This window comes from Conger conger, chromosome 15 (assembly GCF_963514075.1).
Source record: "Conger conger chromosome 15, fConCon1.1, whole genome shotgun sequence".
Classification (NCBI taxonomy): Eukaryota; Metazoa; Chordata; class Actinopteri; order Anguilliformes; family Congridae; genus Conger; species Conger conger.
Window position 1 is genome coordinate 16,813,630 of NC_083774.1, and position 27,748 is coordinate 16,841,377.

The following is a 27,748-nucleotide window of genomic DNA, read 5'->3' on the forward strand; positions in this document are numbered from 1 at the left end:
GCTTATCACGGCACGCCAAATCCCAGCTCGCGCTGGCCTCCCCAGCGGCTGTTACTCAGGCACGGTCCGTTCGGCAGCGCTCTCTCTAACGCACGTTCCCCCGGGAGCCGAACCCCCCCAGCTGAGGCAGCTGCAGCAGTGATTGTGGCCAGGTGCAGCTCAGGTGTGCACGCAGTTTGCGAGTCAGTGTGGGTCACAGGTGCCGGGGAAGCCTGCCGCCTCTCTCCCCTCCCCTCCCTCTCTGCCCGCCTCTCTCTCCATCTCAAGTGCGCTCCTTCTTTCTCTGTTTCTCTTCCGTCGCTCTCCCTCTCTTTCTCTGTCTCTCTCTCTGTCTCACTCGCGCAGCTGTTGTTCCAGGCAGATGCTCGAAAACACACGTACGGACACATGCGCGAACGTCCGCACACGCATGGACGCACGCATGCATGCAGACACGCACACACGCACGCACACACACACACACACACACACACAGACACTCGAGCACAAGCGCAGCCCGCGAGCGTTGTCCTTGACAACCCTCCCAGGGCCTCTCTCTGGAGGGCGGAAGGGGGAAGATGGGAGTAGCTGCTGCCGTGTGGCGTAGCTGGCAGGGGCAGCGCTCTGCTCTCTGTGTGTGGATGTGCAGCTCCAGGTGTGCTCCGCGCTCCTGTGTCTGTCTGTCTGTCTGTACGTGCAGCAGGCCCAGACCGTGGGGAACAGGTGGGGGGAGCGGACAGCTGCAGGAAGTGACAGACAGGCAGAGGAGAGTGCGGCTTAGCGGTTACTGACTGTCCTTCTGCCGAGCTCTTGGCTGTTTTTATCTATTACTGAACCCAGCCGAGCGTGAAGAGCTCAAGACGAGCTGAAAGGGCACAAATCCCCCTCTTCCCGAGCTCCCCTGTGGCCCAGCGCTTCCTGGGCCCCACCGCTGTAGGAGCCCCGGCGTCCGGTCCCTTGTCCCGCGTGCGCTGCGGGGCCCCGGGCCCCTGGCCTGTCCCCTGTCCTCCACGCGCTGCCAGGCCCCGGGCCCTCGGCCTGTCTCCTGCGAGGCTGCCCAGCTGCCTGGGATCAGCTGTGTGAGGGGCTGGGTGCTGCGGCTGCTCTCTCTCCAGCTGGAGGGCCCACCCCTCTAAGGAGGAGAGAGGAGGGCCTGATGATGTAACAGGCCCTGTGAGGCAGGTGTGTGTGTGTGTGTGTGTGTGTGTGTGTGTGTTTCTGGGTGCGTGCGTGTGTGCATGTCTGTGCGTGTGTGCATGTGTGTGTGTATGTGCGTGCGTGTGTGTTGGGGGGGGGGGGTCGGGGCTGGGGGGACTATTTACAGCTGTAATCATTCTACAATGTTTGAGTCTGGACTAAGCACTTCGCAGCACAGAACAGCAACACAAATCCCAGTTAATGCTTTTTTAGCGGGAATATTCACAGAAAAATTATGTGTGTATTTGAAGCTCTGAATATGGTACCAGGAAATGTTCTTTATGAAACATTTTTATATTGTAGTTCCTTCCGATTCTTCTCCGCTTTTCAAACTCTCACTCTCTCCTCTCCGTTCACCTCCACCTCCGTTCACGTCTTCCTGTTTGTTCTGTCCTTGCAGACCCCTTTGTCAGGTGTGTTGCCACTTCACCAGGGAGAGAGGCAGACAGAGGGAGAGAGAGAGAGAGAGACAGACAGAGAGAGTTTGTCTGTTAGAATGGCACCGCAGTTCCCACTTCTTTGTTCCCTCTGTCACCTTCCATTTGCAAGAGAAAACCTTTCATAATATAAAGCCTGGTAATGCTAAACGAAACACCACAAACTTGTGTAAGTTTGTCTGCTCACGGTTAAGGTACAGTCCCAAAGAGCGTGGGTTCTCTAAAACTGTGGAGGCAGCGTTTTTGTTTGCTTGTATTTAACCAAAACCGCCTGGTGCAGACAACCATAGCAAAAGAAAATGCCGGAGGAGTCCCCTGGGTGTTTCAGCAGCAGTGCATGCAAAGGCTGAGAGTGGACACTCGCTCAGAGACTAGTGTCACATTCATTTGATTTCTCAATTTTTTTTTTAGTTTTGTAAGTCCCGTTGAATAAGCTCAGGCTGAATTGTGGAATTGCTTTGATAGCTGGCAGGAGACGTTCTCATGAAGTCCCTGTGGAAAAGCTTTTTGAAGTTTAGGCTGTAGCAGGCCGGGTCTCTGGCCCTGCTCTCCAGTGTGCCCCCTCTCGCATCGACGGGCAGCTGATGCCAATAAAAACGTTGGCGATCGTTAAATAAAAGGGCTACGCTGACGAGGCAGTGATTCACAAGGAAAGAATCCCGCCTATGGAACAAATGAGGTCTGCTTTCTCCCTGTGACTGTCTCCGGAGGAGGCCCTTACAGGGCACCTGTGAGAATGCGTCTCTCAGACAGGATGTTGTGCGTGAAACCTGGAGGTGTGAGAGCTGCGTGAGCTGACCCCATCCCGGGTGTGTCATCTGGGGTCCGCAGGTTCGGAGCGTCGATCGTGAGCGTGCCTGCGCTGCGAGACGGTTGTTTCTCTTAGCGTGTGCCGGGTACCGGCGTGCGGTGGCTCCCCTGCCGTACCTGGAGCTGAGCGATGCAGCGATCACGCCGTCTCCCTCTCCCGAGGTTCCCGGCGGCTGGGTGTTGCACAGAAATCGGGACTGATGAAGATAACCGGCCCTTTCTAATCTTCCCGTTTCGGGTGATTTCTACCTCGGCTAATGTGAGCTTTTTTTTGTTCCTGTGAAATTAATCCTCCGTTGAGCCGTGCCGTAATTTTATTTAATCATTTTGCATCGGCGAGATATCGAAATAATAGACTTAGCACGAGCCGAGCCCCCGCCGCTGACCTTATCTTCATTACCAGTAACACGCCGCTGAACTGCCCTGTCTCAGCATGCGCTGTGGTCGGGCTCCTTGGCAGAATCTCCTCCGGTACTGTTAACCACTCTCACTGTAGTCACAGAACGCAGGGATTCCAGTGAATTAAAAGCGCCAAGCGAGCAGGGCACTGTGTGTAATTACTGCTGCTTCATTAATATTAGCGCTGGCATGTGATATGTGTGACCTGTGATTATTTCTCTTTGTGAGGTTTAATAATATGCTGGGATTTATTTTTCTCACCCTAGGAAATGATCCAAACAGTGCCCACTTCCCAGACCTCTCATTTCCTGTCGCTCCACTGGGCCTGAGTCACTTTCCTGCCTCCAGGGTTGTGTGGCAGGGGCAGAATTAGCACTAACCCAGAGGGGAGAGGCTGTCTGACTGCTCAGAATGCCTGGCCCTGTTATGGTCTGATATTCATGCACAAACACAGTTAGATGTTTATGTTGAGTTCAGACAGAGGACTGGAATAAATACATAAAAACACTAAACCTTTAACTTTGAGTTTACTTATGAGGCCACTTACTCATCTGACTCTTGACCTTATCGTTTGGGAGGCCCCTTTCCATCTCTTATTTTATACTCTGATATTTATATATATAATATTATATATAATATACATCTATAATATTTGTAATGTCATATGAATGACCAAAAAATAAGTCAATAAGTACTTTAGTCTTCTATTTAGACTTTCTCTTGACAAGCAAAAAGTAAATACCCATAAAAACAAGTGAATATTTTCTGCTTGAGAGACAGGAATGATATTGTGTCATTACAAGGCAGACTGTTATGCAGTGGGTGAATCGTGTGGTGCAGTGATCTCTCCCAGCTTCCTCTCTCATGGTCCTGAAGCTGTGGTCATGTTGTGGTTGCCAGATTCTCTGTCGCTTCCCGTTTACCGCGCAGTGCCGCGTGTGTTCCGGGCTGGAGACGCAGAGCAGGACCGAAAGGCAGCGACCGCATCAGGAGTTCTCCTGTAAATTCCCCAGCGTTAATGTGGGAGGGGCGGGAGGGGTGACCCACTTGCCACTCAATCACCGCCCAGCCAATCGGCGCCGGCTTCGCACTGTACTGCTCCCTCCACACAATAAAGGGAGTGTCCTTTTAAAACCCCGGCCGTTTTCCTGCTGTTACCCCCCCCCCCCCCCCCCCCCCCCCCGATGTAGTCTGGAACCGTCATCAAAGGATAACCGACTCCATTCAGAACCCATATTGTTGTTGTTATTTGACGTCGGGATCCCTGTTGTCCGACAGCGCACGTCTCCCCTCGTGTGTGTTCTGAGGGGGCTTGTTTCGCCCACGCGCGTCCATGACTCAGAGTCCCGATCCACTCCTTCCCCGTCGTGCGTCTGGACAGGCCGCCGGCTCATTGTCTGGTGCCCATTGTTTCTCCTGTCCTCAGATACCAGGCCTGTATGCTAACTTTGATGTGGCGCAGTGAGTAACATCCTTCATCTCTGACTGAACTGAATATCCTTCCTGAGAGTTTAAGGACTTTTGTTTAGTTTGTTTTGCTCATTGTTTTATTATTTTTGTTGTTTTGTTTGATTATTTCTTCAGATCATATGTTGATTAATCACACAAGTGTTTTCCTGTGTGGACCTGTAGGTGAGGGGAAAATGCATTTGTGAGCGTGTGTGTGTATATGTGTGTCTGTGTGTGTGTGTGAGTGTGTGTATGTGTCTGTATGTGTGTCTGCGTGTATGTGTGTGTGCATGTGTGTGTATATCTGTCTGTGTGTGTGTCTGTACGTGTGTGTGTATATGTGTCTGTCTGTGTGTCTGCGTGTATGTGTGTGCGCGTGTGTGTATATGTGTCTGTCTGTGTGTCTGTGTGTATGTGTGTGTGCGTGTGTGTTTATGTGTGTGTGTGAGAGTGTGTGTATGTATGTGCTTACGCTCGTGTGTGTGTGTGTGTGTGTGTGTGTGTGCGCGTGCGTGTGTGTGTGCGTGTGTGTGTGTGTGTGTGTGTGTATATGTGTGTGTCTGTTTGTATGTGTGTGTGCGTGTGTGTTTATGTGTGTGTGTGAGAGTGTGTGTATGTATGTGCTTATGCTCATTTGTGTGTGTGTGTGTGTGTCTGCGTGTATGTGTGTGCGCGTGTGTGTATATGTGTCTGTCTGTGTGTCTGTGTGTATGTGTGTGTGCGTGTGTGTTTATGTGTGTGTGTGAGAGTGTGTGTATGTATGTGCTTACGCTCATGTGTGTGTGTGTGTGTGTGTGTGTGTGCGCGTGCGTGTGTGTGTGCGTGTGTGTGTGTGTGTGTGTGTGTGCGCGTTACGCTCGTTAGTGTGCGCGTTGCTTCCGGTGCGGGGCGATTAGCAGGCGTGCGGGTGGTGAGTTGATCTGTGGGGGTGGGGCTCCTCTGTGAGAGGGGCGATGTGTGATTATGAAGTCATCAGCCGTGGACCGGAGGGGCTCAGGAGGGCCCCCCCCCCCCTTCGCGGGTCCTTAGGGTGCCATTGATTGGTGACCATGTGTTTGTGGCCGATAGACTGTGAAATGGTGTGTTGCAGCGCGGCTGTCCTGCACCTGCGTCCCACCTTGGTGATTGATTGGTTTGGTCATGTGGAATGTTCCCATCTGGTCTGCTGTAATGTGTTTTTTTTTTTCATCTGTGAATAGCAAGTACTGGCTGGGGGATAGTTAAGCTCTGAAACCGCACAGGCCAAATGAGACCCTTCCTGAAAAAAGCTAGGGGAAAAAAGAAGAAGAAGAAAGGAAACAACCCTGAACCACCTTTTCTTTAAACAGTCCTGAGGATTGAATGGGCCGAGATGTCTGATTAGTCGACAGAGGGTGAAAAATCACAGCCCGACTTCAGTGGAAAACAAATTTTTTTTCCCTTTCTTTCGAGTCATTCGGAAGGGCACTTTCGCTCTATTTTAAAAGGCCTCCTTCAGAGCTAAGTAATGTGGCGCACAATGGAGTTAATCTTTGATCCGGGTGAATATTCTGAATCTTCGCCGTTGCTGAAAAACGTGGCGTTGGTTTCTCGCTCCACTTCCGCCTCGCCACGTCCTGGCCGTGACTGAGGAGACGACCGAGCGGCTTAACCCTCAGAAAGGAGCCTCTCATTTCCTCAGCGCGCCATTCACCTTTATCAGACTGTTATCCCGTCCTCACGACCATCCTTGTTTGATTACTCTTAATCCCGGTCTCTCTCTCTCTGTCTCCTGTTTTTTAATTGATCTATTCATTCCATCTAATGACTAATTACACATCACAGCGCATCAGTGGAGGCATTCATCATCGTAGGACGTAATAATCAATGACATTTCAACAAAGGCAAAAAAATAAATATGCAAATAAGAGCTCATTACCATTTGCATGAGCTGCTGGAATAATGGCGTCGCTGACAGGGCTGTAATTAAGGGACATGGATTCCGCGCGCGCTCGCGGCCGTGGAGAGCGGGGCCGCCATCTTGTCGCCGGGCGCTGAGGGCGCTTCCCGCTCCGTTCACGCCAGAAGGGGGCGCTGGAGGGCCGGGCGGGTCCTCGTTAAGTCCGTCCTCTGTCCCTGCCACCCCCCCCCCCCCCCAGCTCCAGCCCCTGAGCCTCTGTTTACTCTGCTGCGGCAGAACCTGTCAGAGAGCCGGGGCTTTGAGCGGCGGGACGGACAGGTACAGACACTCAGACGCTCAGGCACTCAGACGGGGAAGCTGTGGGGACCAATTTGAAAGGCGACGCTGGCGGGAAACAGCCAGCCCTGAGAGCGCGGCGTTGTGAGGTCTGTTAGTGGAGGAAGCGTTCTGAGTGACTGAGCACTCTAATTGCAGCAGTACTTTTTAAAAACACGCACGCACTCACACTCTCACACACACACGCACGCACACTCTCACACACACACACACGCACACTCACACACACTCGCACTCTCACACACACACACACGCACGCTCACACACACTCGCACTCTCACACACACACCCACACACACACACACATACACGCACACACACTCACACACACTCGCACTCTCACACACACACACATACACGCACACACACGCACACACACACACACTCTCGCACTCTCACACACACACACACAGACACACACTTGCAATCTCACACACACACATACACGCACACACACACACACACACACTCACACACACACACATACACACACACACTCTCACACACACACACACACACACACACACTCACACACTCACACTCTCTCACATACACACACACATACACACACACGCACACACACACACACACACACACACATAAAGAAAGAGAGAGAGGAATGTGCCTGAAAAGTACTTGAATAGGGTGAGAAAAAAAAAATTGCCCATAAGAGAATATTAGCTGTACCAATAATGTACCAGTCCCAGATAAAGGTGTTCAGTGGTCTGAACTCAGTTTGGGCGTTATGTCTTCAAGGCTGCCTGCTCCCCCTCCCCTTCCTGCTCCATTTCCTGTTTTTCTCAGGCATATTAAGAGAAAATGCAGCAAACACAATAAAGCTGTTTATGTCAGTTTTTTTGGACAGCCTGAAGTGCTGATTATAACAAGTTGAAGGAATTTCCTTTGTTGCGCGCATAGCCTTGCCATATGGCTCCGCACGGAACATTAGCCTGACAGGGATAATGGATTACGCCAGGGCTCCAGAACTCACGGAATGTGTGGACTGGGGCTCACACCACCCGACAGAACGGACACGCTAAACGGCCATTCGGCCTACCTGAGATTTCCTCATCCTGTTGAGGGCTTTTTTATTTTTAGGTGGGGGGGTGGGGGTTAGGTGTTGGGTTTTAACATTCAATTTTTCACCCCTGGGAAAAACAAACGGAACAGAAAGCCGGGTTCTCAGAAGGGAAGGTTTTCAGCGAGGAAAAACAAAGAGGGTCTAGGAATGCGCCCCAGAGACCGCCAAACGTGATAGCTAATTGGCTGTTTTTGTAGCTAGGGTTTTGAATGGTTCCCCGAGGAGGCTTAGATCACTACCTCTCACTGTATCAAAACACAGGGCACTGCCACGCCGTCAGGCAGCGATCAATAGGCACCCAGTCTGGGAAGACCTTTCGCATGCAGGCAGCTTTGGAATATCATTTCCACAGTCAAATGTGGGAGCGCTTTCAGAAGGAGCGATCTGTCATTATCGAGCCCCTGAGCATACAGCCGCATTTTTATGTGTTTTTGCGGACAGTTGTATTAATGCGGAAACTGTCGCGGAGGTTTTCTGCGCTGATTGATCATATGAAAAATGAGGTGACCTGATGTGTGGATGCAGCTCCACGCATGTTAATGGAGGATTATGCTAGAATCCCTTCGCAGGATGCACTTGTTTTAAGCCGTTATTTGTTTATGCAAGAATGCGAAATGATTACATTTTTTTTTATGATTGTGATTTATTGTGTCGTTAAAGGGGGGATTCACAATTCCACTCTAATGACTGTATTAAACGTCCTGTGTTTTGTGTGGAAGGGTATGTTTTCATGTTTTGTTTTGCTTTTTTTTTTGTTGCACGTGTTGCAATTAAAAGAAAATCATTATTTTCCCCCAAATGTCTTGTCATTATTCATTACGCTAGATTTTCTCGGTAGACTCGGTTATCTGGGCTGACTGTCCTTGTCAACATCAGCTATATTTAGATACACGGTGCTGATAGCTGTAATTGAGCGGGATTATTTGCTGTTGATTTGTGTTATTTGTGGCGAGCTGTCGTTTCATTTGTCAAGAGCTCGCTGATGTCAGAAACGATCGAAACAGACAGGCATGTCTGCACCTGGCCGGCCCTGTTGCAGTCCCTGACTGGCAAGAATGATGAAGTCATTTTCAGTCCCATCATGCAATGCAGGCTCCAGGCTGTCTAGTGTAAAAAAAATACAAATAAATAAATAAATGGAAACCTGTCACAGACTAGAACCACGAAGTGGAACATTTGGAGGATTTTGCCTTTATGGCTCCTGACTGTACCGGCAGAGAATACACAGATATATGACAGCCAGCACTCACCCATAAACAGGGCCTTTCTGCTGGTTTTGAGCGTTGTGCCACCGCCTTGATCATGTCATAAAGAATGAGCTGATAGTAACATTGGGTGTGGCTGCTGTTGTTTGCAGCTACACCTGAAGCACACCGAGGCAGAGCAAATGCTTGGGATTCAACCACTTAAAAAGGATCAGCTGATAATAGTTGTACTGTACTGTACTGTTTCATGCTAAACATAACAGCTCTCTTATTTGCTATTAACACAGGGAAAGTCTGATATTAAAGCTGATCATATCGCTGTGTTTTGATGATGAGGGTCTTTATGAGATGGGAAACAGGGCCGCACAATAAATTAGAAAGGTACTTTATATCACATAAAAATTTGATAACAGGTTCGCTTTTTTGAACAAGCCAGGTGACTTTGAATACTTTGTTTGCTTAAGAAAATGAAAAATAATCATTGATGGATATTCAGTGAGCGCTAACTGACTCATCAATCAACTCTACTTCTGCCGGATTATGACCTCACTTTTGGTTGTCAGAGTTGAGTACATTTGCGGCAGTCATTTGGCTCGGTCCCGTGGTCACGGAGGTGTGGTTGAATAAGCACCGAGAGGGTTCTTGAGGATGCCGGCAGAGCGCTGCGAGCTCATCAATGGAGCGGCGTCGCACAATGCACTTACCTACCGAGCCCAAACTCACTCACTCCGAGGTGTCAGAGCGGCTGTCACAATTAAAACGTGTTATTTCCCTTATCTTTCTCACCCTTCAAGCCAAGCCCATTCTCAGCTCCTCACGATATTTGCTTGTCAGAAGAGGCTCTCCTTGTGTGAAGCATATTTTGTGAGGGGAATATTAATGCGAGGGCCTTCCGGGGATGGCTGCTTGTGTTTACAGCTGAGAGGGTGGGGTGGAGGGGGGGGGGGAACAGATGCACTCGGTTGGGAGCGGGGTTGGGGTGGCGTGGCTCGGTTCTTTCGGGGGTACGTCTCGTTAAAGCGTGTGTGCGCCCGGCCCTGTGTCTGAACGCGGCCGGCTGAGGCCATTAATCACGCCGTCGGCACTGACCGACGTCCCCGCTTACGGGGGAAGTTCCTCGGGTCCGGGGGGCAGGGAGGGAGGAGGGGCGGGGCGGAGGGGTTATCGATCGCCGCGCTGCTCAGACCCGCGCTGGAGCGGGGAAGAGCCAGCACTGATAGGAGGAGGAGAGGGTCAGAATCCCGCTGACAGGAGCCTCCTACGTCTCGCCGACCTCCTGCCTGTGATCCTGTAGCTCATTTCTATGCCACACCTTAGTTTGTCACGTCACCGTGCGACCGTTCGGACGCTCGTGACTGAGTGATTCTGCATGAATAAGGAGGAAGGGAGGGATGAGGGGGGTGAGTGAGGAGGATTGGGGAGGGGGGGGCATTGCCTTCACAGCTGTGCCTGCTGGCACTGCCGTCTTTAACATCAGCAGCAGAGCCAGCAGGGCTGGCACCAACACTCGCCAGTAACACTTAAACAAATTGCAATTGCAGAGGAAGGACGGTGCTACATTGTTGATTTTTAACATTCCAAGACCCCCCTCCCCCCTCCCCCCACCCCAATCTCTTTTTTATGCTTTCATTTTGAAGATCAGCTTTTGTGATAACGCCCCCTCCCCCCCTCCCCCCCACCACCCCACCGATTTTCAATTTCTCCCTCCCTTCTTTGTACGCTTCTCTCCTTTGTGGGGCTCTTGTCACTCCACATCTCCTCTTCCACTTAGTCTTTCTTTTTCTCTGTTCATTTCATTCCTGAAATGATACGGCGTGCTTTTCACCCAGCCTCTAAAAACAGTGTGCCGTTCTTGTATTTATTGTATTTCTTGTATTTATTTTTTTGGAGCATCTTCACTGTTGCATTCATATGTTTTTGGATCGTTTCCCTTGTGCCAAATCAGCCGGCTACACCCCAGCCTTTCACTCCCCTGCTTTATCTCTGCCCTGGCGGAGGAAGTCATGGGGAACGAGTGCAGCGCGCTGACCTGAGAACTCGAACATCTCTGCGATTATCGGAGCGGTGTTCTCGACGCTGTGCGCCCGCGCGTGTCCGCGCTCAAAACGTTTAAACGGCTGTTTACATTCAGTTCCTCTGGGAGGGCTTCTTGGCGGTTTCAGCGCGCGCTGCCTATAGGTCCCTCTGCGTGCTGCCATGCTGGGCTCGGCTGGGCTTCCCGAGGGAGGGCGGGAGCTGCTCCTGGACCATCTTTAACCAGTAACGTGGAGTCAGGGGGGCGTGTGTGGTGGGGGGGGAAGGGGGGTGCGTGCCGTGAGTGTGTTCCTCGGCCCTGGCAGACTCGGAAACAACAACACGTACAATAAATTATTCATCACCTCCAGAGCGAGCGTGTTCGCCTGTGACAAAACACAGGGCAGGGATCAATATTTCAGTGGCTGACACGGCCATTTGGTGAGAGGGAAAGGCCTGAATGAAAGTGATGCAAACTGGAGCACAGCGCTGGGAGCACAGCACTCCGAGCCCAGCGCTCCTCTGCAGGCTTCTCAACTTCACGGCCCCAGAAAACAGATGTCTTATCTGGCTGCGGTGGCATCGAGCACGCTGCAGCTAACCCACAATTAAATGTGCCTTCCTTTGTTGGAAAGGTAACCCAGAAATGTTATATCACACCAGATGAGTTCTCTTGATACCACAAAGGAAACGACATTGTCAGTTAAACCACTTTCCTTATTCTACAGCTTCTGCAGCTTTTTAAAGTCCCACGTCCCGCCCTAAAACTGTGTCTTTTCTGGCGGTTTATGTTATATTTGGAACTGAGCTGTCTGTAAGTTCAGAAACGTGGCGGAGTTTACTTGCACAGACCAGCGTACGCCGGCATTTTCCCTTCATGCGGAAAAAACGCGGAGATCAGACAAAACGAAACAGAACATCGCTGCTGTGCAAGTTTTTTTTCCCTTTTTTTTTTTTTTTTTTTTAACTCACTAAAATATTTACCTTTCCCCAGAGTAAACAGAATTTAGCTTCATCCTCTGCGCTGGCTGCCTTTAATGTTTGAAAAAAACCTGACCAAAATAATGTACGATGCTGTTAAGGTTGTTTATCATTTTATGTGCGATTCACCCTTTTCCACCTTTTTTAGGAGGGGAGAGGAGGTAAAAGTGCTGAGTTTAGATAATATGAAGGGGGATGATTCATTTGAGCATGCACTGCATGTTTTACTCCCTCTCCTGATGGCTTCTTGGAAGTGCCTTGCTTTGTGCCTGCCAATGGGCCGTTAGCTGGATCCGCAGGAACAGTCAATAATCTTGCCGATAAGCGTACTCCAAAGACTTTAATAATGCTGAGCGGTGAACCGTCGCGCGCTACATTTTGTGAGTTTTGTTAAATAGATCGCAGCCCTATTAGCACCAGACTTTGGGAGTAAATGTCCTCTTCAGAAGAGAGAGAGAGAGAGAGCGATTTGAGAACGATTGTCTGTGTTTTCTTGCACTCGGGCTTTAGCCTGTCAAGCCTAAATTATGAACAGAATAAAGTAAACTGTGTTTGTGATTCCGAATGGATTTTCCCAGCGTGAAACTGCCATTTTAATTTGCCAGATGCTCATGGGCTCATTGTTGTGCTGTGTGTGTTTGCAGTGTTGATAGATTTGCACTAAGCGTGGCTCTCTGTTCTCTCAGGTAAATCAGAGAGGCCTCCGTTCCCCACCTACGGGCGGGATCCGGGAGTTTTGGGGTGCCAGGTAAGACGCAGTCCTTTCTGACCTTCTTTATAGCTTCCTCCTCATTTCAGATGCACATTGTTGAGCCTCAGTTGGGGCAGTTCGCCGCCGCCTGTCACCTGCTGAGAGCTGGTGCGCCTCACTGAGGGCATTGGAGGTAATGCGGGCATAGGTCGACCCCCCCCCCCCCTCCATCCCCCAACCTTCACTGTGGAATTGCTTTTTATGGTAGGATGAAAGATTTTTAAATGAAAGGCTGGTAACCATAATCATGGGAAATGAGATCTGACATTCTGTTATTTTGATCACCTCTCCTTTTATTCTGCTGCAGTAGACCTGTATGGCAAATTCAGCCCGTTTGTTGTTCACAGAAAATATTTTTTTTGGGAGTTCCTTATCAGGTTTATCAGCCAGTGTGTCACGTTGATAAATGGGAACTAGCCAACGTTTCCAGCTGTGAAGATCAGATAAAGTCACGCCGAAATGGCTTAGGTGAAAAAGAGGGCTTATTTCTGGGGAAAGCTACGTGGTGTTAAACGGCTTCAGAGAAGATTGCAGAAACGTATGCGCAAGCTGGAGTCTGATGAAAGAGCGGGAGACCCGTTAGGCGCTTTTTCCAGAGCAGTAACTGGGGTTTCCAAAACGCCTGGTCGGAGTCAGTGGTGAAAGTGCCCTGCCTTGGAAAATGACGTGTGACAGCCCTCTTCCCACCAGAGGGCGCTGGACATGGGGTCACCGCTCCACACAGCCCCGTTTCCCTGCTGCAAAGCTCACACACCCCGTCTGACCTTGGGATCCGGCGTACCGTGGACATGGGTTATGTGCGTACGGCTCTGTCCACAGGATCCCCATTGGGTTTGGTGTTTAGTTATCGTGCCTGCGTTTTAAGATTAAGCTCAAGGGCAGGATTTAGAGCTGGGGTTATAGGTAAGACTCAGGTAACGGGTCAATCCCACCTCGTGCTCCACTGACCCAGTTTGTTACCCGTCTCTTAACCTTAATCTCAGTGCGTCACTGCCACATCCACCTTACAGCCCCTCGCTTTAAGCCGTCGACCGCGTGTGCGTGAAGTCACAAGTCATGTGTGTGTAAGCCGCGGCCTATCTTGAGAAGGGCTCAAAACACGGCAGGTTATTCAAGCGGTTTTTAAAGTTTTTGTCCTTTCGCGTTTTCGCAAAGCGGCTAGTTTAAAGCGCGAGGCGGGCAGACATTTCGCGTGGGGAACTGGGGAATTTGAGCAGTCCTGCAGCTGCTGATCTGTGCTTGGCTAAGGCTCTGCTACTCTCATTTGCAGAAGAAAAACAGGAAGAGCGGAGTAGCCGTTCCGTGCCAGAGAGAATGCTAGAGGAATGCTGGCTGCAGCAGCGCTGTGTTAACATGGCGTCCGAGTCGCCATCGCTGGCCTCTCTGCTGCACTGAGAGCCCTCAGTGGGACTCACGCGGCCAGACGTACGCGGAGCAACTCCCGAGCACGGAGGGAGCGTTTCACCGTCCTGTAGTTTCAGCTGATGAGCTGCGGGTCGTTTAAGTTAGCTTTAGCTTCACGGCTTTTCTGCGCTGCGCTTGTTGTCGTAATCCGTCGAGTAGACGTGTAGGAAAACAATCACAGCAAAAAAAATAACACAAAAAAGTCCCGGAATTCTGCAGGCTGTCTGCCATCTCTCGGGACTGATATCACAGGTTAGGGTACTTGGGGATAATTAACAGGGCACTGCTGTAAATGAGCATGTGTATGCAATGTAAGATAAAATGCATATTAAAAAAAAAACATTTTGGGAGAACAACAGAATACATTCTCCGAGAGTAGACTGGTATGTGCACACGCGCACACACACACACGCACACGCACAAACACAGGCGTACACACACTTCGTAATATAATTTATTGCTTTCCGAAGGGAGAAATACGTCTTGCTCCCTGCAGAATTGAGATGCGCGTACAGCTTACGTGCGGTTAGGCCCCCGTACACCTGTAGGCGCAATCACACTGTTGCCGTGGTTGCGAAGCGGCGGATGCAGGTGTCTGCGTGAGTGGGGAGCTCGTATCCTCTCCCTCACGGGGGGGGGTGGGGGGCGCCGGGGGGAGGCACCTGGGCGGAGTGGCCCCGGCAGGGGGAGATTTGAGCAGGTAGCGGCCGTCTCTCCTGCGAGACAGATTAGCCTGATTACCGCGGCGGAGCTCGTCTGACAGATGACTGCCATTATCTCCGCGAGCCTGCGTGACATTTTACAGCCAAAACTCGGATATGAAGAAGCGCCTTGTGATTCGAGAGATCTTTGACATAATAAACCCTTTTATTCGGCTTTTGGTTGGAGTGCGATTGACTGCGGTGTCATCCGAGGCAAACGTGCGCGCGGAGCGTGTGAGTGCGTAATAAAAACTCGCATGAATTACGGTCCTCGTATACCTTTTGTGAGTCAACAAAATAAATGTGGATTGAAGTCCTCGTTTCAGTGTTAACTTAATGGATGTATTTTAATGCCACGGAGGAGCTAGTCTGTCTTCTCCCATAGTTATTTACGCCACTCATATTCTGATTCAACAGCTGCTTAGAGCAGGTATTATTAGGTCATTTACACTGAAGCAATCTTTACTGTCTACACAACAGTGCTGATTGCTAGCCCATTTTCACTCCTTTCCCCCAAAACATTTTTCATTCTTTTCCCTCCTTTCTTAAAAAAAAAAAGCCCTCAAAGATTAAACCTTTATTCTGTGAAAGCGTAACTACATCTTGTGTAATCTTTAAATAGGATTCTCCCTGTTATAAAATCTCTATAATCAATGCCAGTGAGGCCCAGCTCTTCCCTCCCACGCTCTAATGCTTATAGATCGCGCGGTAATTGCTATTTTGACTGACCCTGTTCCTCTCCTGCCTTTACGATCGGGCAGGAAGGAGCTAACGCCGATGGCTGGTAAATTCCCCGTCTACTTGCCTCGTGAGGATTTAATGGGGCGGCGGGGTGGTTTAACGCTTAGGAAACTGGCCTGGTGACCTGACAGTTGGAGGTTTGATTTCCAGGTAGGACACTGCTGTTGTACCCTGGGGCAAGGCACTTAACCTGAAATGCTTCACTAACGTATCCAGCTGTGTAAATGGATACTGTGGAGAAAAAATTGAAAGTTAAGTTGCCCTGGATAAGAGTGTCTGCTGTGTGTCTGTAATGTAATGTAACGCATTAAACAAAGGCAGTCAAAGTCACATTTTTGTCCCCTGTCTGTGTCAGCACTACGGCCCCTGTGACTGGTTGTCAGTTTTTTTTTCTCTCTGTTTCTCCTGCATAAAGAATTCACAGGAATTGTGATGCTCTTCATTTTAATCTATTGAAATGAGGATGCAAATTATTTTTAGTGGCATGCAGTGCATTTGCGAGGGGGCGAGGCGAAACGCTACACGCCTGAAACGCTTTGTTCGCTGCTATTTCTGTTCATTCTGCATTCGGTTTTGTCACTTTCAATTCTTTTTTTTGTCAGTGGCAGTATTTCAGTTGATGAATACAAAGAAATATCCTGCTAAATTTGGCAGGCAAGTTTTTTGAATTGGGAGTCCCTTTTCTTGGGACGGTGTTTTATGTCAAACATATTTTAAAATGTCTGCCTCTGCTTTTTTTTTTTTTCCTCCACACTGAAGTATCCTCTTCTGCGAGGTGTTGTGAAATCGCGTACGGAGCGGAGCCGGCCTCGGCCCATAAGCGCATCTCTTACGGCTGTGGTCACTCCTGGAGCGCGTGGAGGAGGCTGATGCTTACTTCTCGCTCACTTAAGCAGTGAACGATTTACTCTAATTAGGACAGCGCTTTAATTGGCCTCTTAACCCAGTTTGCCGGGGGCGGGCCGGTCAAGTGGATGTCGGTCAGGGGTACGACAGCGCGCTCTAGACAGAGCCTCGCGCTAATCCGGGGTTACCGGGCCTCGTTCTGGGGGCGGCCTGCTGTTTCCGTGACACTTTCCCCGGTAATTGGATATGCGGTTCGACACTGAAGGTCTGGTGGTCTAGTGGCCTGTAGATGTTGCTATAATGGGCATTTTGTCAAATTAAGCCGCTGTGTTTCTTCAGCGGGCCGATGGCTTCCGAGATCAGACAGATGGTTTTTAATGAAGCTTCGGCCGGCTTGCTCTCTCTTTCTCTCCCCCCTTCTTTCACTCGCTCTCTCCCTCTCTCCCTCTCCCTCTCTCCCTCTCTCTCACGCCTCTTACCCCACCTCTCTCCCGCGGGACTCGGTTCAGTCGGGATTCTCTCTGAAGATGTCCGTGAGCCACGATCGCCGCTAATCAATGTGGCTCCCCTGCAGGCTCAAGGCCAAGGAAATCAGTAGGTCAGACTGATTGTATCGATTTCCCCTCAGAGTTCACTGTGGCTGTTAACGGTGTCGCATCCAGTGCATCCACATTCCTGTGCAGGGAGCACGTATGGAACCACGGGCGCCTTCTACCGCGGCCACGCTCGCCGTCTCCTTGCTCACGAGCTGCTTTTGACACTTCATGCTAATATCAGCAGACAGAAAGAAGTACGGCGTCTCTTCACGCTCTCTCAGAAACAGCCTTGAGGAGAGAAACCGGTCTGTAATTCTGAGAAGGGGTCGCAGAATCGAGAGACAGCGAGCAGCGTCTCATCCCGCTTGGCATTCTTTGAACCGTGGGAAACCGTGGACCGCAGACCTTTGTACATTCATACGTTTGAATTGCACTGGAAAAAAACACCTGGAAAAACTCAACACAAGAACAATAACGTTGAATTATGTATGACTGCGTACCTGAGAAACTAGAAAACCCTGGCCAAAATGCTCAGAGGATACTTTTATATCTACCATGGGAATGAAGAGATCCAAACCTCAGTTGGATTGCTCACATTGTTTAAATTACTGGCTAGTATCTCTCCCACAGCCTGCATACTCGGTTACTCAGCCCTGTGGCTGGGCTTTCTCATACTGTAGGTGTTTGTACCATCATCAAAGACACATTTTAAAACGCTAGACAGAGGGCTGCACTTCCAAAATATGTGTTGTTTGGGAGACATTCTGCCGGAACACTTGCAGTTAAATCGAGAAATTGATTTGGATTTCAGATTGAAAAGTAAAAATAGTGTCTCAGCCTTCTGTGTGCACCGCTCCCTGCCAGAGAACATGAGAGCTGCCCAAACAAAGGCTGGGGCTCAGTAAACATTTGTCCTTAACTTTGGCTAATTAAAAGAATTCTTTTTTTTTGTTGTTGCATATTTTGGTGAGTTAAACAATCATTAAAAATTACTTGTCAGACTGTGAAGAAAAACACATTTGTATTTACTTGTATCAATATCAATGTTTTTAAGTCCCTTTTAGTCCCATCTTTTTAAAGTGAACCCTTTATTCTTCCTTAATTTTATACTGTTACGCTATTTGTTTTAATAACTGTATTTGTATCACACAAAGCAGTGTTTAACTGCTTTATTTTTGTACTGTTTTAAGCCAGAATAATCACATAATAATAACAATAATAATCAATAATAATAGTACATATTATTGTTCTTATTATTATTATTATTATTATTATTATTATTATTATTATTTTGTAGTTGTTTAATCCCTGTTTTTACTTTGTGGTCTTTTGTTTGGAAAGGGCTTTGAACATTGAAAGAAATAGAAAAAGAGAGCTTATTTTATGTACTAAATGATCAAATGATGATAATTTCCATATGTCCTTCACAACTAACGCCAAATGTATAACAGGATACATAGGATCTACAGGCTGAATATCTGTCTATTAAAAGGTTGAGAGTATATTTGTGATTTTTTTGCAGAACTAATACTATTATGAGGATGTGTGATTTTGTAGGACTATGTTGTCATCTTAACTTACAGTAGATGACCTCATGAATCCGATTGCTTGTATGTGTGCATTAAAATAATTTGCAAACTGCTGACCCCAGAAAAAGCCGATGGCGGTCGGCATAATTAAAAACAAACAAAACAAAAAAAAAAATACCCTCTCTTACGCAAGTAACATAAATAAAACAGGATGACTCAAATTTTCCTGCCACATCGCAGTGCTGTTCCTAAGGAACGCAGCTGTGGGTCTCAGCTGTAAGCGTGGCATATGGAAACGTTTAGCATCCATCAAGGAATGTAGCGAATGTGCAGGCGAATCCCGTCTGGAAAAATGTGAGCTCAGCCGCAGCGGACTGTCGGACCTCATCAGGTTCTGTCTGACTCTCTCCAGTCATCTCCTCCTCGCAGCCAATGGGAGGCTCATCTCCATTTCGCCCGCATTGCTTCCACTCTGTACTGACCAGACATTAGACGGGCTATACCAGTGAAAGGCAGTACGCGCCTGCCGGTCCCTTTGGGGAGGATTTGAACAGTTTTTCTTTGATTTATTGATTTTTCTCGCTATTTTTGTATGGGTGACAGGGTAGCTGAATGTTTAGGGAACTGGGCTTGTCACCAAAAGGTTGCAGGTTTGATTCCCAGGAAGGGCTCTGCTCTTACACCCTTGAGCATGGTGTGGAACCTGAAATACTACTTTGTAAAACTCTGCTAAATGGCAGTAATGTGATACACTTTTGGGGAACCCCACCTGGTGATGGATGGCAACCTGTCCAGGGTGTATCTCTGCCTCTCTCCCATTGCATGCTCTCTCCAGACCCTTACCAGGAGTAAGTGGTTAGAAAATGGATGGATTAGATTAGATGGCTTGACAGATGGACTGATAGAATGAAAACCCTTATTGTAGTACTTGGGGTATTCTAGCTGCCAACTGTGGTATGCTAGTTGGTAAGTTGATGTACTGTTCAAGGGTTCAAGTAGTATCTATGTGATCATGCTAGGACTCTCTAACTGTACTTTCCTCCAGGGTCCTCAAGGCACTTGTCCCTGGGTTTGATTTGCACTTCATTGTACGTCGCTCTGAATAAGCATCTGCTAAATGCCTGTAATGTAATGTAATGTAAAGTGGCAGAGCTGGAAGTTCTGTTGCTATGGTTGTAGCCGTACTTTGACTGCGCCCCACCACACCTCTCCTAGACCCCAGATTCACTGTTTATCCCCCCGTTTCCCCCTGCAGCCTGCCCTGCGCTCAGACATGGGAATGGGGAGCCCCAGACCAGTGACCACGGCGGGAAAAACCACCGCGCCCTTCTTCTCTTTCTCAGCAGCCAACCCAAGGAGACGTGCCCTCCCGGACTCTTCTCCCATCGGTCAGTACAAGGCTCCTGAGAATAGCGGCCATTTTCAAACATGCACGGCGACTGTTGCTGATCTTCCTGAACGCTTGATGTTAATGAATCCATTCTTATTTTTTGGTATAACTTATGACCCTTGTTTGTAAGAAGTGGCATTGACTGGTCTGCTTCGTATTAACTTTGTTTCTAATGTTTGTTTCTAATCTGGCTGTGGTTATTGTTGTCCTTTCCCAATTGTTCTGATTCCCTTTGTTAGTGAAGAACAAATCGTCTTTGTTTTTCTCTAAATGCCTTGCTTTTAAAGCTGGTAGATTCAAAAGGATATTATGCGTAATGTCATGACACATTTCATGGTAGTTCTTATTGATGTTTATTATTGTCTCAGTAAAATCTAGTCTAGATTAAGTAGAGATGGTGGGCAAAATGGAAAGCCAATGTGCTGATCTTTATTATTGGAACTTGGCCTTACTGCATGTAAACTGTGTAAGAATTTCCCTAACTAATGGAGCCACTGTCAGCAGGGTTTACTCCCCATTGTGCGAAGCTTGCTTCAGTTGCTACATTTTTACACAGACTTAATTTAGCTTCGTCTCTCCACAGATCCTTTGCAAACAAAGAAAGTCCGGAAGGTTCCGCCGGGATTACCCTCATCTGTGAGTGGAAGATCATTACATTCACATTTAGGCCTTCAGGAGATGCTCTAATCCAGAGCAATTTTGGATTGAGGAGGAGAGATGAGAGACTTTTTTATCCAGTGCAGAGCCTGTGATCAGCCTGTGTTTAAAGGGGGATGCTCGTCACTGTTTAATTCTTCTTTCGCATCTGCGTGTTGAATGACGGTCTCAGAGGATGTTGCCTTTCCAAAAACAGTCTGATTTCCCCCTCCCTCTGAGTTGATAATAAACCAGATTGTATTTGTGTATGCATGCGTGTGTGCATGCGAGTGTGATTTATGTATGTTTATGTGCTTGAGTGTGTGTTTTTGTGCATGTGAGTATGCATTCAGTGAGCACTTTATTAGGTATTTATTAGACTTATTATTATGTTTTTATATTTTTTTCACCATTTTATGCAAACTTTAGAGACTGTTGTGGGTGAAAATCACAGGGGATGTACAGTTTCTGAGATACTCAAACCAGCCACCAACAATGCAGTCAAAGTCACTTAGATCACATTTCTTCCCCATTCCATCATTTGGTCTGAACAACAGCTGAACCTCTTGACCATCTATGCATGATTTTATGCATTTAATTGCTGCCACATGATTGGCTGATTAAATATTTGCATTAACAAGCTGGTGTACAGGTCTACCTAATACATTGCTCACTGAGTGTATGTGTTTGTGTATATGCCTGTGTGTCTTTATGTATTTGTGCTCATGAATTTATGTATCTGTGCACGTGTGTTTGAGTAGCGCGCGCGCACGAGTGCGGGTTTTGGAGGGTGGTGATTTACACGGCTGCTTCCTCGATGCGTCTCATGGGAGAGGGACAGCAGGGCCCGAGCTGCCAGAGCAGGTCCCTGGTACAGGCCTTTTGATGTTTAATTAGTCATTATGTTTGCAGAACTGCAAGACAGACCCAGATAAATGGCTGCGAATCTGAGGAATTAACATTTGTAATAATCCCGGTGGAGCGGAGGACATTATGATTCAGGGTAACGGCCAGGCCCGGCCTGGCTCACGGCCCTTCCTGCGTTGGTGCTTATTAATGTGCATAAATCACCAAGCAAGGTGCCTTCATTGAAAGAGCCCTCTTATTGACTCAGGACTGTTATTTCATTGTCCGCTAAGCAACGTGTTTGCAGGATTCTCCCCGCGTCCCGTGTTTGGAGGTTCATCCACAGATGGAGAAAAGGCCTCTTGTGTCCGGTCATTGAACTAATACTGCGATGGAACTTTGCTGTAGTTACTGTGTATTTTTTATCTTCTCTTTAAAAAGACTAAATTGTGGACGGTTGTCCTTCCTTAAGCAAGTTGAGGGAAGGAAGAAAGGGGAGACAGAGAGAGGGAGGGAGGGAGGGGGAGACTGGTTGCCTTGCGGGGTACATCTCTTTGTTGTGTAAATGGATGCAGGGCTCTTATTTGTCAGTCCTTAACACATGGACGCAGGTGCACTCTTGTGACTCATAACTCAAAGCGGTTAATGCTGAATGCAGCCGGGCGGACGAACAGGAGTGGGAGAGCGGGGGGGAAATGGGAGAAGGGGAAATTCCAGTTCAGCTCCCAGTATTACAGACAGCGTTACAGACAGGGGCAGCGTCTATCGGTGGAAATTTCCCTCGCTCCCTCCGTCTTGGTCATCCCCTTTTTCTTCCTTTTTTCCAATTCTTCATTTCTCTCCATCTGTTAACTTTTTCTTACTCTTTCATTCCGTCTTTCCCCTCCTCTCCTGTTCCTTCTCCCTCGGTGCAAAGATGAGGGAGGTTGGGTGGATGCTGTGTGTTTGTGTTTGTCTGTGTGCGTGTGTGCCTGTGTGTTTCTGTGTTTGTCTGTGTGCGTGTGCATGTGTAGTTGTGTGTGTGTGTATTGTGTGTGTGTGTGTGTGCGTGTGTGTGCATGTGTGTTTGTATGTGCGTGTATGTTTGTCTCTGTATGTGTGTGTATGTAAGAGTGTGTGTGTATATGTGTGTCTGTGTGTGTATGTGTATATGTTTGTGTATGTGTGTACGTGTGTGAGTGTGAGTGTGTATGTGAGTGTATGTGTGTGTGTGAGTGTATGCGAATGTGTGTGAGTGTATGTGAGTATGTTTGTGAGTGTGAGTGTGTGTATGTGTGAGTGTGTGAGTGTATGTGAGTGTGTGTGTGTGAGTGTGTGTATGTGTGAGTGTGTGAGTGTATGTGAGTGTGTGAGTGTGAGTGTGTGTGTGTGTGTGTGTGTGTGTGTATGTGTGAGTGTGTGAGTGTATGTGAGTGTGTGTGTGTGAGTGTGTGTATGTGTGAGTGTGTGTGTGTGTGTGTGTGTGTGTGTGTGTGTGAGTGTGCATGTGTGTGTGTGTGATGGTACTGAGGCGCGCGTGCAGGCGAGTGTGACGTGGTTGCCGGGGGACCAGCTGTATGGAGAACCTGCAGTCTACCTGGAAGGCAGAGCAACAGCTGCAGGTGCCGCTGCTGAAAGCTTTTGCTTGTGTAAGCACTCAGGGCCACTAGAGGCCCAAATAGCTGCTTGATAAACAAAATGAGCACAATGCTCCCTCCCATCTTCCCCCCTAGCTGGGAGCAGTTATTTATTTATTTACTGCTCTCTTCTTTTTTTACTTCTTCCAGGCCAAAAATAGTTGAGCTATTTAAATTTGAGCCTTTTTTTTTTTTTTTTGAAAAATGTGATGGTGAATATAGATTTTATGTATGCATCTAAATGCATTTGGAAGCACAGCCCTACTGTTCAGTTAAACACCCCCTCATAGGGCAATACGTGAAGCATATCAGGAGGAGCCAGCTGGATACTGCAGTTAGCCGAAGTTAAAATGTATGCATTTAAACTTGTTTTCTTCACACACATTTGAGGGGTTAAAAAAATACACTTAAACCCATTTCCTGACTTCTGACGAACCCTTCTCTAAAGTGTCAGCAGCAGTGGGCATATCTGATGTGAATGATAGTGTAACCCGGGCTGACTGAAGGAGACTGGGAGACTGATGATTGATTGGCATCAATCACGATAAAGCTGAAAAAAGACAAATAAATAAAAGCGCAGGCTATGATGTGATCTCTATTAATTTCCCTCGCTTTTACACAAGCGGACGTTTACTGCTGTAGGCACACTGACTAAGGACTAAATCGCTTGATGAGCCTGGGTACAGCTCTGAACTTAGCGTTCAGATCCTTGAGAGATTTACACTGCCACCTTTGACTTTCTCAAGGTGCTTTGCTCAGTTTACTCCAGCGAAGAGAATCACTCTGCTCGAAACAACTCCATCCAGCCATTCACCTACACATTTGAATATGGTTGGGAGGAGGAGGAGGAGGAGGGGGGGGGACCGACTCCCTTCAGGGACTTTAGCTGTCAGGTGAAATGAAATGTAAAATAATTACATTTTATTATTTTTATTTTATACCTTCACAACTATTATACCTAACCCTTCATATTTTGTCTCAATAATTGTCTCTTTTATACAAGCATTTGGAAGCCCCAAGGGGCTATTGCATGCGGATGCCATGCATGGGTATATCTGGTGTCAGTGTGTGTATATAGTAGATCGTATGTCCTTTTTGAAATGGCTTTTGTCATCACCAGATCATTCCAGCAGACAGGTCTGTGGGCACCTGTGCTGAGGCCGCCTTTGACAGGAGGGACAGGGACAGGGCGCTGCCCAGTGCATGCTGGGAGGGAGCCGTCTCCTCCCAGATGGCTGTGTGTACAGTGGCTGGGAGGGAGTGATTTGTTTGGAAATAGCTGTCTTTTTCCAGCAGCATCCTCCACTTGTCACCGGTACGGTGGCTTAGCGTGACATTCACTCACTTTGTGACGGTTGGCAATAAGGGGGAGGTGGAGAAGGAGGAGGAGGAGTAGGGGGGGGGGGGGGGGACCAACTCCCTTCAGGGACTTTAGCAAGCGAGAACCCTGACTGTGAATGACAAAAAGATTGTCATTTGCTTTTGACAGATCGTTCAGACGGATCTCTTGTTCCTGCGAGAGTCGCACTTAGAGCCGACAAACACACGACCAAACAAGGAAGCGTGGTGCTCGAGGGGAGGGGGGCCGAGGACTGGGATTTTGGCTCGCGGTGCGGCTAAGTGAGTGACACGAAGGGGAAACACACAGAGAATTTTTTCCTTTGAACGACAGTGTGCTAAACACGGCCCTTTTAGTCAGCGCCCTATTAGATTAATCTGAGTTTTGATAAGAGAGCCATCTGCAGGTGAGGCGTGGACTTGCAAGCTGTTGAAACATGTTGTTTCAACATTGGTCCATGCTTCCCTTTGAACTCCAGCAGCTAATGCAGGGTCAGGACCTGATGGAAGGGACCTCTTCTGAGTGTGCATGGCCCTATAGGCAATGCCAGTGCAGCCCTGTATCTGGGCAGCCAAATATGAGGTTTTAAAGTGGTCCTTTCATGTTGAGACTTCACTTTGTTCCTCAGTGATCTCCCCCTCTGTTGTTGACTCTATTTGTTACAGCCAATTTGTAGGTTTCTCATCCCATACAAATGGTTCTGAATCAAGTTAGACACAGCAACACGCCTGTTTTGCAATGAGGAGTTTGAAAAATGAACGTCCAGTGAGAGTATTGTGCCGCTCCTTTGTAAAGTTTTTTTGAAGAGCCATTATTTCTTCTGACTTTTCCACACCGCTCCACTGAGTGTGGTATGGGCAGGGCAGCAGGTTCATATCCGCCCACTAGGGGGTGGTGTGCTGGGCTTTGGATAGCCCTCTGTGGACTGCACTCCCACTGTCATCAGATAAATGAACTACAGCTCATCAGATAAATGATTAGATTGATGTCCCTTGCCACCCAGATCCAGATGATCCTAAACAGAAATGCTCTCTCTGCAGGGACTCTGGTGTTTGTGTGTCTTTGTTTGAGTTTGAAGTTTGCCTGTCACATTAATGGCTTAGATAACGGATCAGCTCAAGTAAACAACACAGAGCCTGTCTGCTTTCATCTTCAACAAAAAAAAAGAGTTAAAAGGACAGAGAGGAAAAAAAAACTTTACTGCACTGATGAAAATAATTGCTCACTTTCTGGAGAGTTGCGAATTATTTGGATATGCTCGTGTGAGTGATTGTATGGGCCCGATAGCAGACTGAGACAGCGCTATTAACATGTACTAATGAACCGGGATGAAATGTAACCGGGTGTTTGGAGTTTGTCTGCGCTGTTTGCCATGACGGAAGCGGTGCATGAAGCCGGGCAGCCTGGGACGGATGTGTACTCGTGCAGTCCTCAGAGCCCCAGACACGGTCATACGTCAGACAGTGGGGTCAGATACGGAGTCACCAGGGGCATGGGGTGAGCCTGAGCCCCCATGTTCCCAAGGCCCGACCCGAGGGACATCCCAGGATTGGCAAAGTTGTAAAGTTGTCACTGGCCAACCAGTGTTCTGGCACAGTGCTAGTCCTCCATCACTCTTTACTGCTACATTTACAGTAATGGCATTTGGCAGATGCTCTTATCCAGAGCGACGTACAGTTGATTAGACTAAGCAGGAGGCAGTCCTCCGCTGGAGCAAAGGCCTTGTGCAAGGGCCCAATGGCTGTGCGGATCTTATTGTGGCTACACCGGGGATCGAACCACCGACCTTGCGGGTCCCAGTCATGTACCTTAACCACTAAACTACAGGCCCAGGTGATGCTATTGGTCCTGCTGCATGGTGGAATTCTGGTCTAGAGACGGGTGATGGGCTGTTCAGTGCACTCAGTTTTGGAAGGCTCTGCCCTTGATACATTTGGCGTATTAACACTGTCAGAGAGTGGTATTAGTCCTCGCTTGGGCTTGGCATTTCTTTTAGCCAGGCATGGGAGAAGGGCACTATGTAGATTTATGAAGTCCATTATGGTGGCTTTTGTTTATGTGTTATTAATTTATGTATTGTATCATCATCAATCACATTAACTGTAAGCTCAGTATGAATTGGGAGTAATTGCTGAATTTCAAAAACATGATTACTGTCGAAAAGCAAATACAAATTGCTGTACCTGAGACAGGATACACTATTGCATCAGTTAACAGGAAGAGGGAAACAGAATTAGAAGCAAAAATTATTATCAATCATTTTCTCTCTCTTAATTAGTAAATATGACAATGATTCCAGCATGCAAGATAAAAACAGTTGACACTGCATGACATTGATTTGGTGGAATAAGACAAGAGTGCATATGTCAATCAAGTGGGAACAGGGCTGTTCATCATAAAGGTTCTACGTATGCTGGATATCTATAGAAAATAAATCTTTATGTGAGAGAGAAATGTGAACAGGGGGTAAACACAATGGATAGTCAGTCAATATTAACCATGTACTGGGAGTTCAAGGTATAATATTCAGTTGGCGGGGGCTTGGCCATGAGCATTGACGGACGGTGACAGCAACATTAAAATGGGTGAAATCAGAATGTCATCAATGACACAATGGTTTAAACAGATAGGAATGCTATTCCCATGGTGAACAAAACCACTGACTGACAGCATGTCGGTGATAGGCCTGCTCTCAGATCACTGGTCCCTTGGTGGTCTGTAAGCCATTGAAAAGATGCACCAGAACAGAATGACTCAACACAAGAGTAGTTTTATGTGCTGATTGGCCTGGTATAGCCAGGTCTTGCTATGGAATGGCGTCCTTGAAAGCTTAGTTTGCACATCTTCCGACTCTTCCAAGCGAACATCCAAGTTGGAAGCAGTCTGTTTTTAGGCAAACGGGTATTCTATCGGTGGTATTGGGCAATAGGGTAGCATAGTGCTTAGGGAACTGGGCTTTTAACTCCTGAGGTGTCAGTTAAGCAGGTGGGGCCCTGATGTTGTGCCCTTGGGGCACACTCTGAATCCATCCATACATCCATCCATTTTCTTAGAGGGCTGGAGTCTATCCCAGTATCCCAGGATCCAGCGGGCGAGAGGTAGGAATACCCCCGTCCAAGTCACCAATTGATCACAGGGCCCAGGCGCCATTCACACCATACATTTACTGTATATCGATGGAAAATGTCGAGTTTCCAAGTACCAGGAGCAAACTCCACACAGAAATGTCCTCGGTCAGAATTCAAACTTAGTACCTTCTTGCTGTGAGGTGACAGTGCTATTCACCGCTGCATTTTAATCTGAAGTGCTTCAGTAAATATCCATCTGTATAAATGGATGGTATGCAAAAATACAGTCTCTGTAAGTTGCTTTGAGGAAGGTGGGGGGAGCGTGCAGGCGGCCCTTACCTGCCGGAGAGGAAGACTTCTTATCTGGGTTCGGTCAGTGGGCCAGGCCTGCAGACACTGACCCGGGATTAGGCCTGCCAGGGTCAGCACGATGGGACGTGTGTATTTACTCAGTGCGGAGCTCAGACAGGCCGCGGCAATATAAATAACTCTCCAGCCTCCTTGTTGGCCTTGCGTGCAACACGTCAGCCTAGTTAGGAACTGTGTCAGTGTTGAGAAGTGGGTCAGCGGGGAATCCAT

General features: G+C 48.1%; 1 protein-coding gene across 5 annotated transcripts in view; it reads left to right on the forward strand.

Annotated features, from left to right (window-relative positions):
• The window catches only part of LOC133111531 (transcription factor 12-like), a 100,720-nt gene that overhangs the window by 42,346 nt on the left and 30,626 nt on the right, over window positions 1-27,748 (forward strand). For all 5 annotated transcript variants that reach the window (XM_061221963.1, XM_061221966.1, XM_061221965.1 and 2 more), the window contains 3 exons: window positions 12,453-12,514; window positions 19,530-19,662; window positions 20,248-20,300. In XM_061221963.1, coding sequence (XP_061077947.1) covers window positions 12,453-12,514; window positions 19,530-19,662; window positions 20,248-20,300 — 248 coding nt within the window. The remainder of the gene's footprint in view (window positions 1-12,452; window positions 12,515-19,529; window positions 19,663-20,247; window positions 20,301-27,748) is intronic.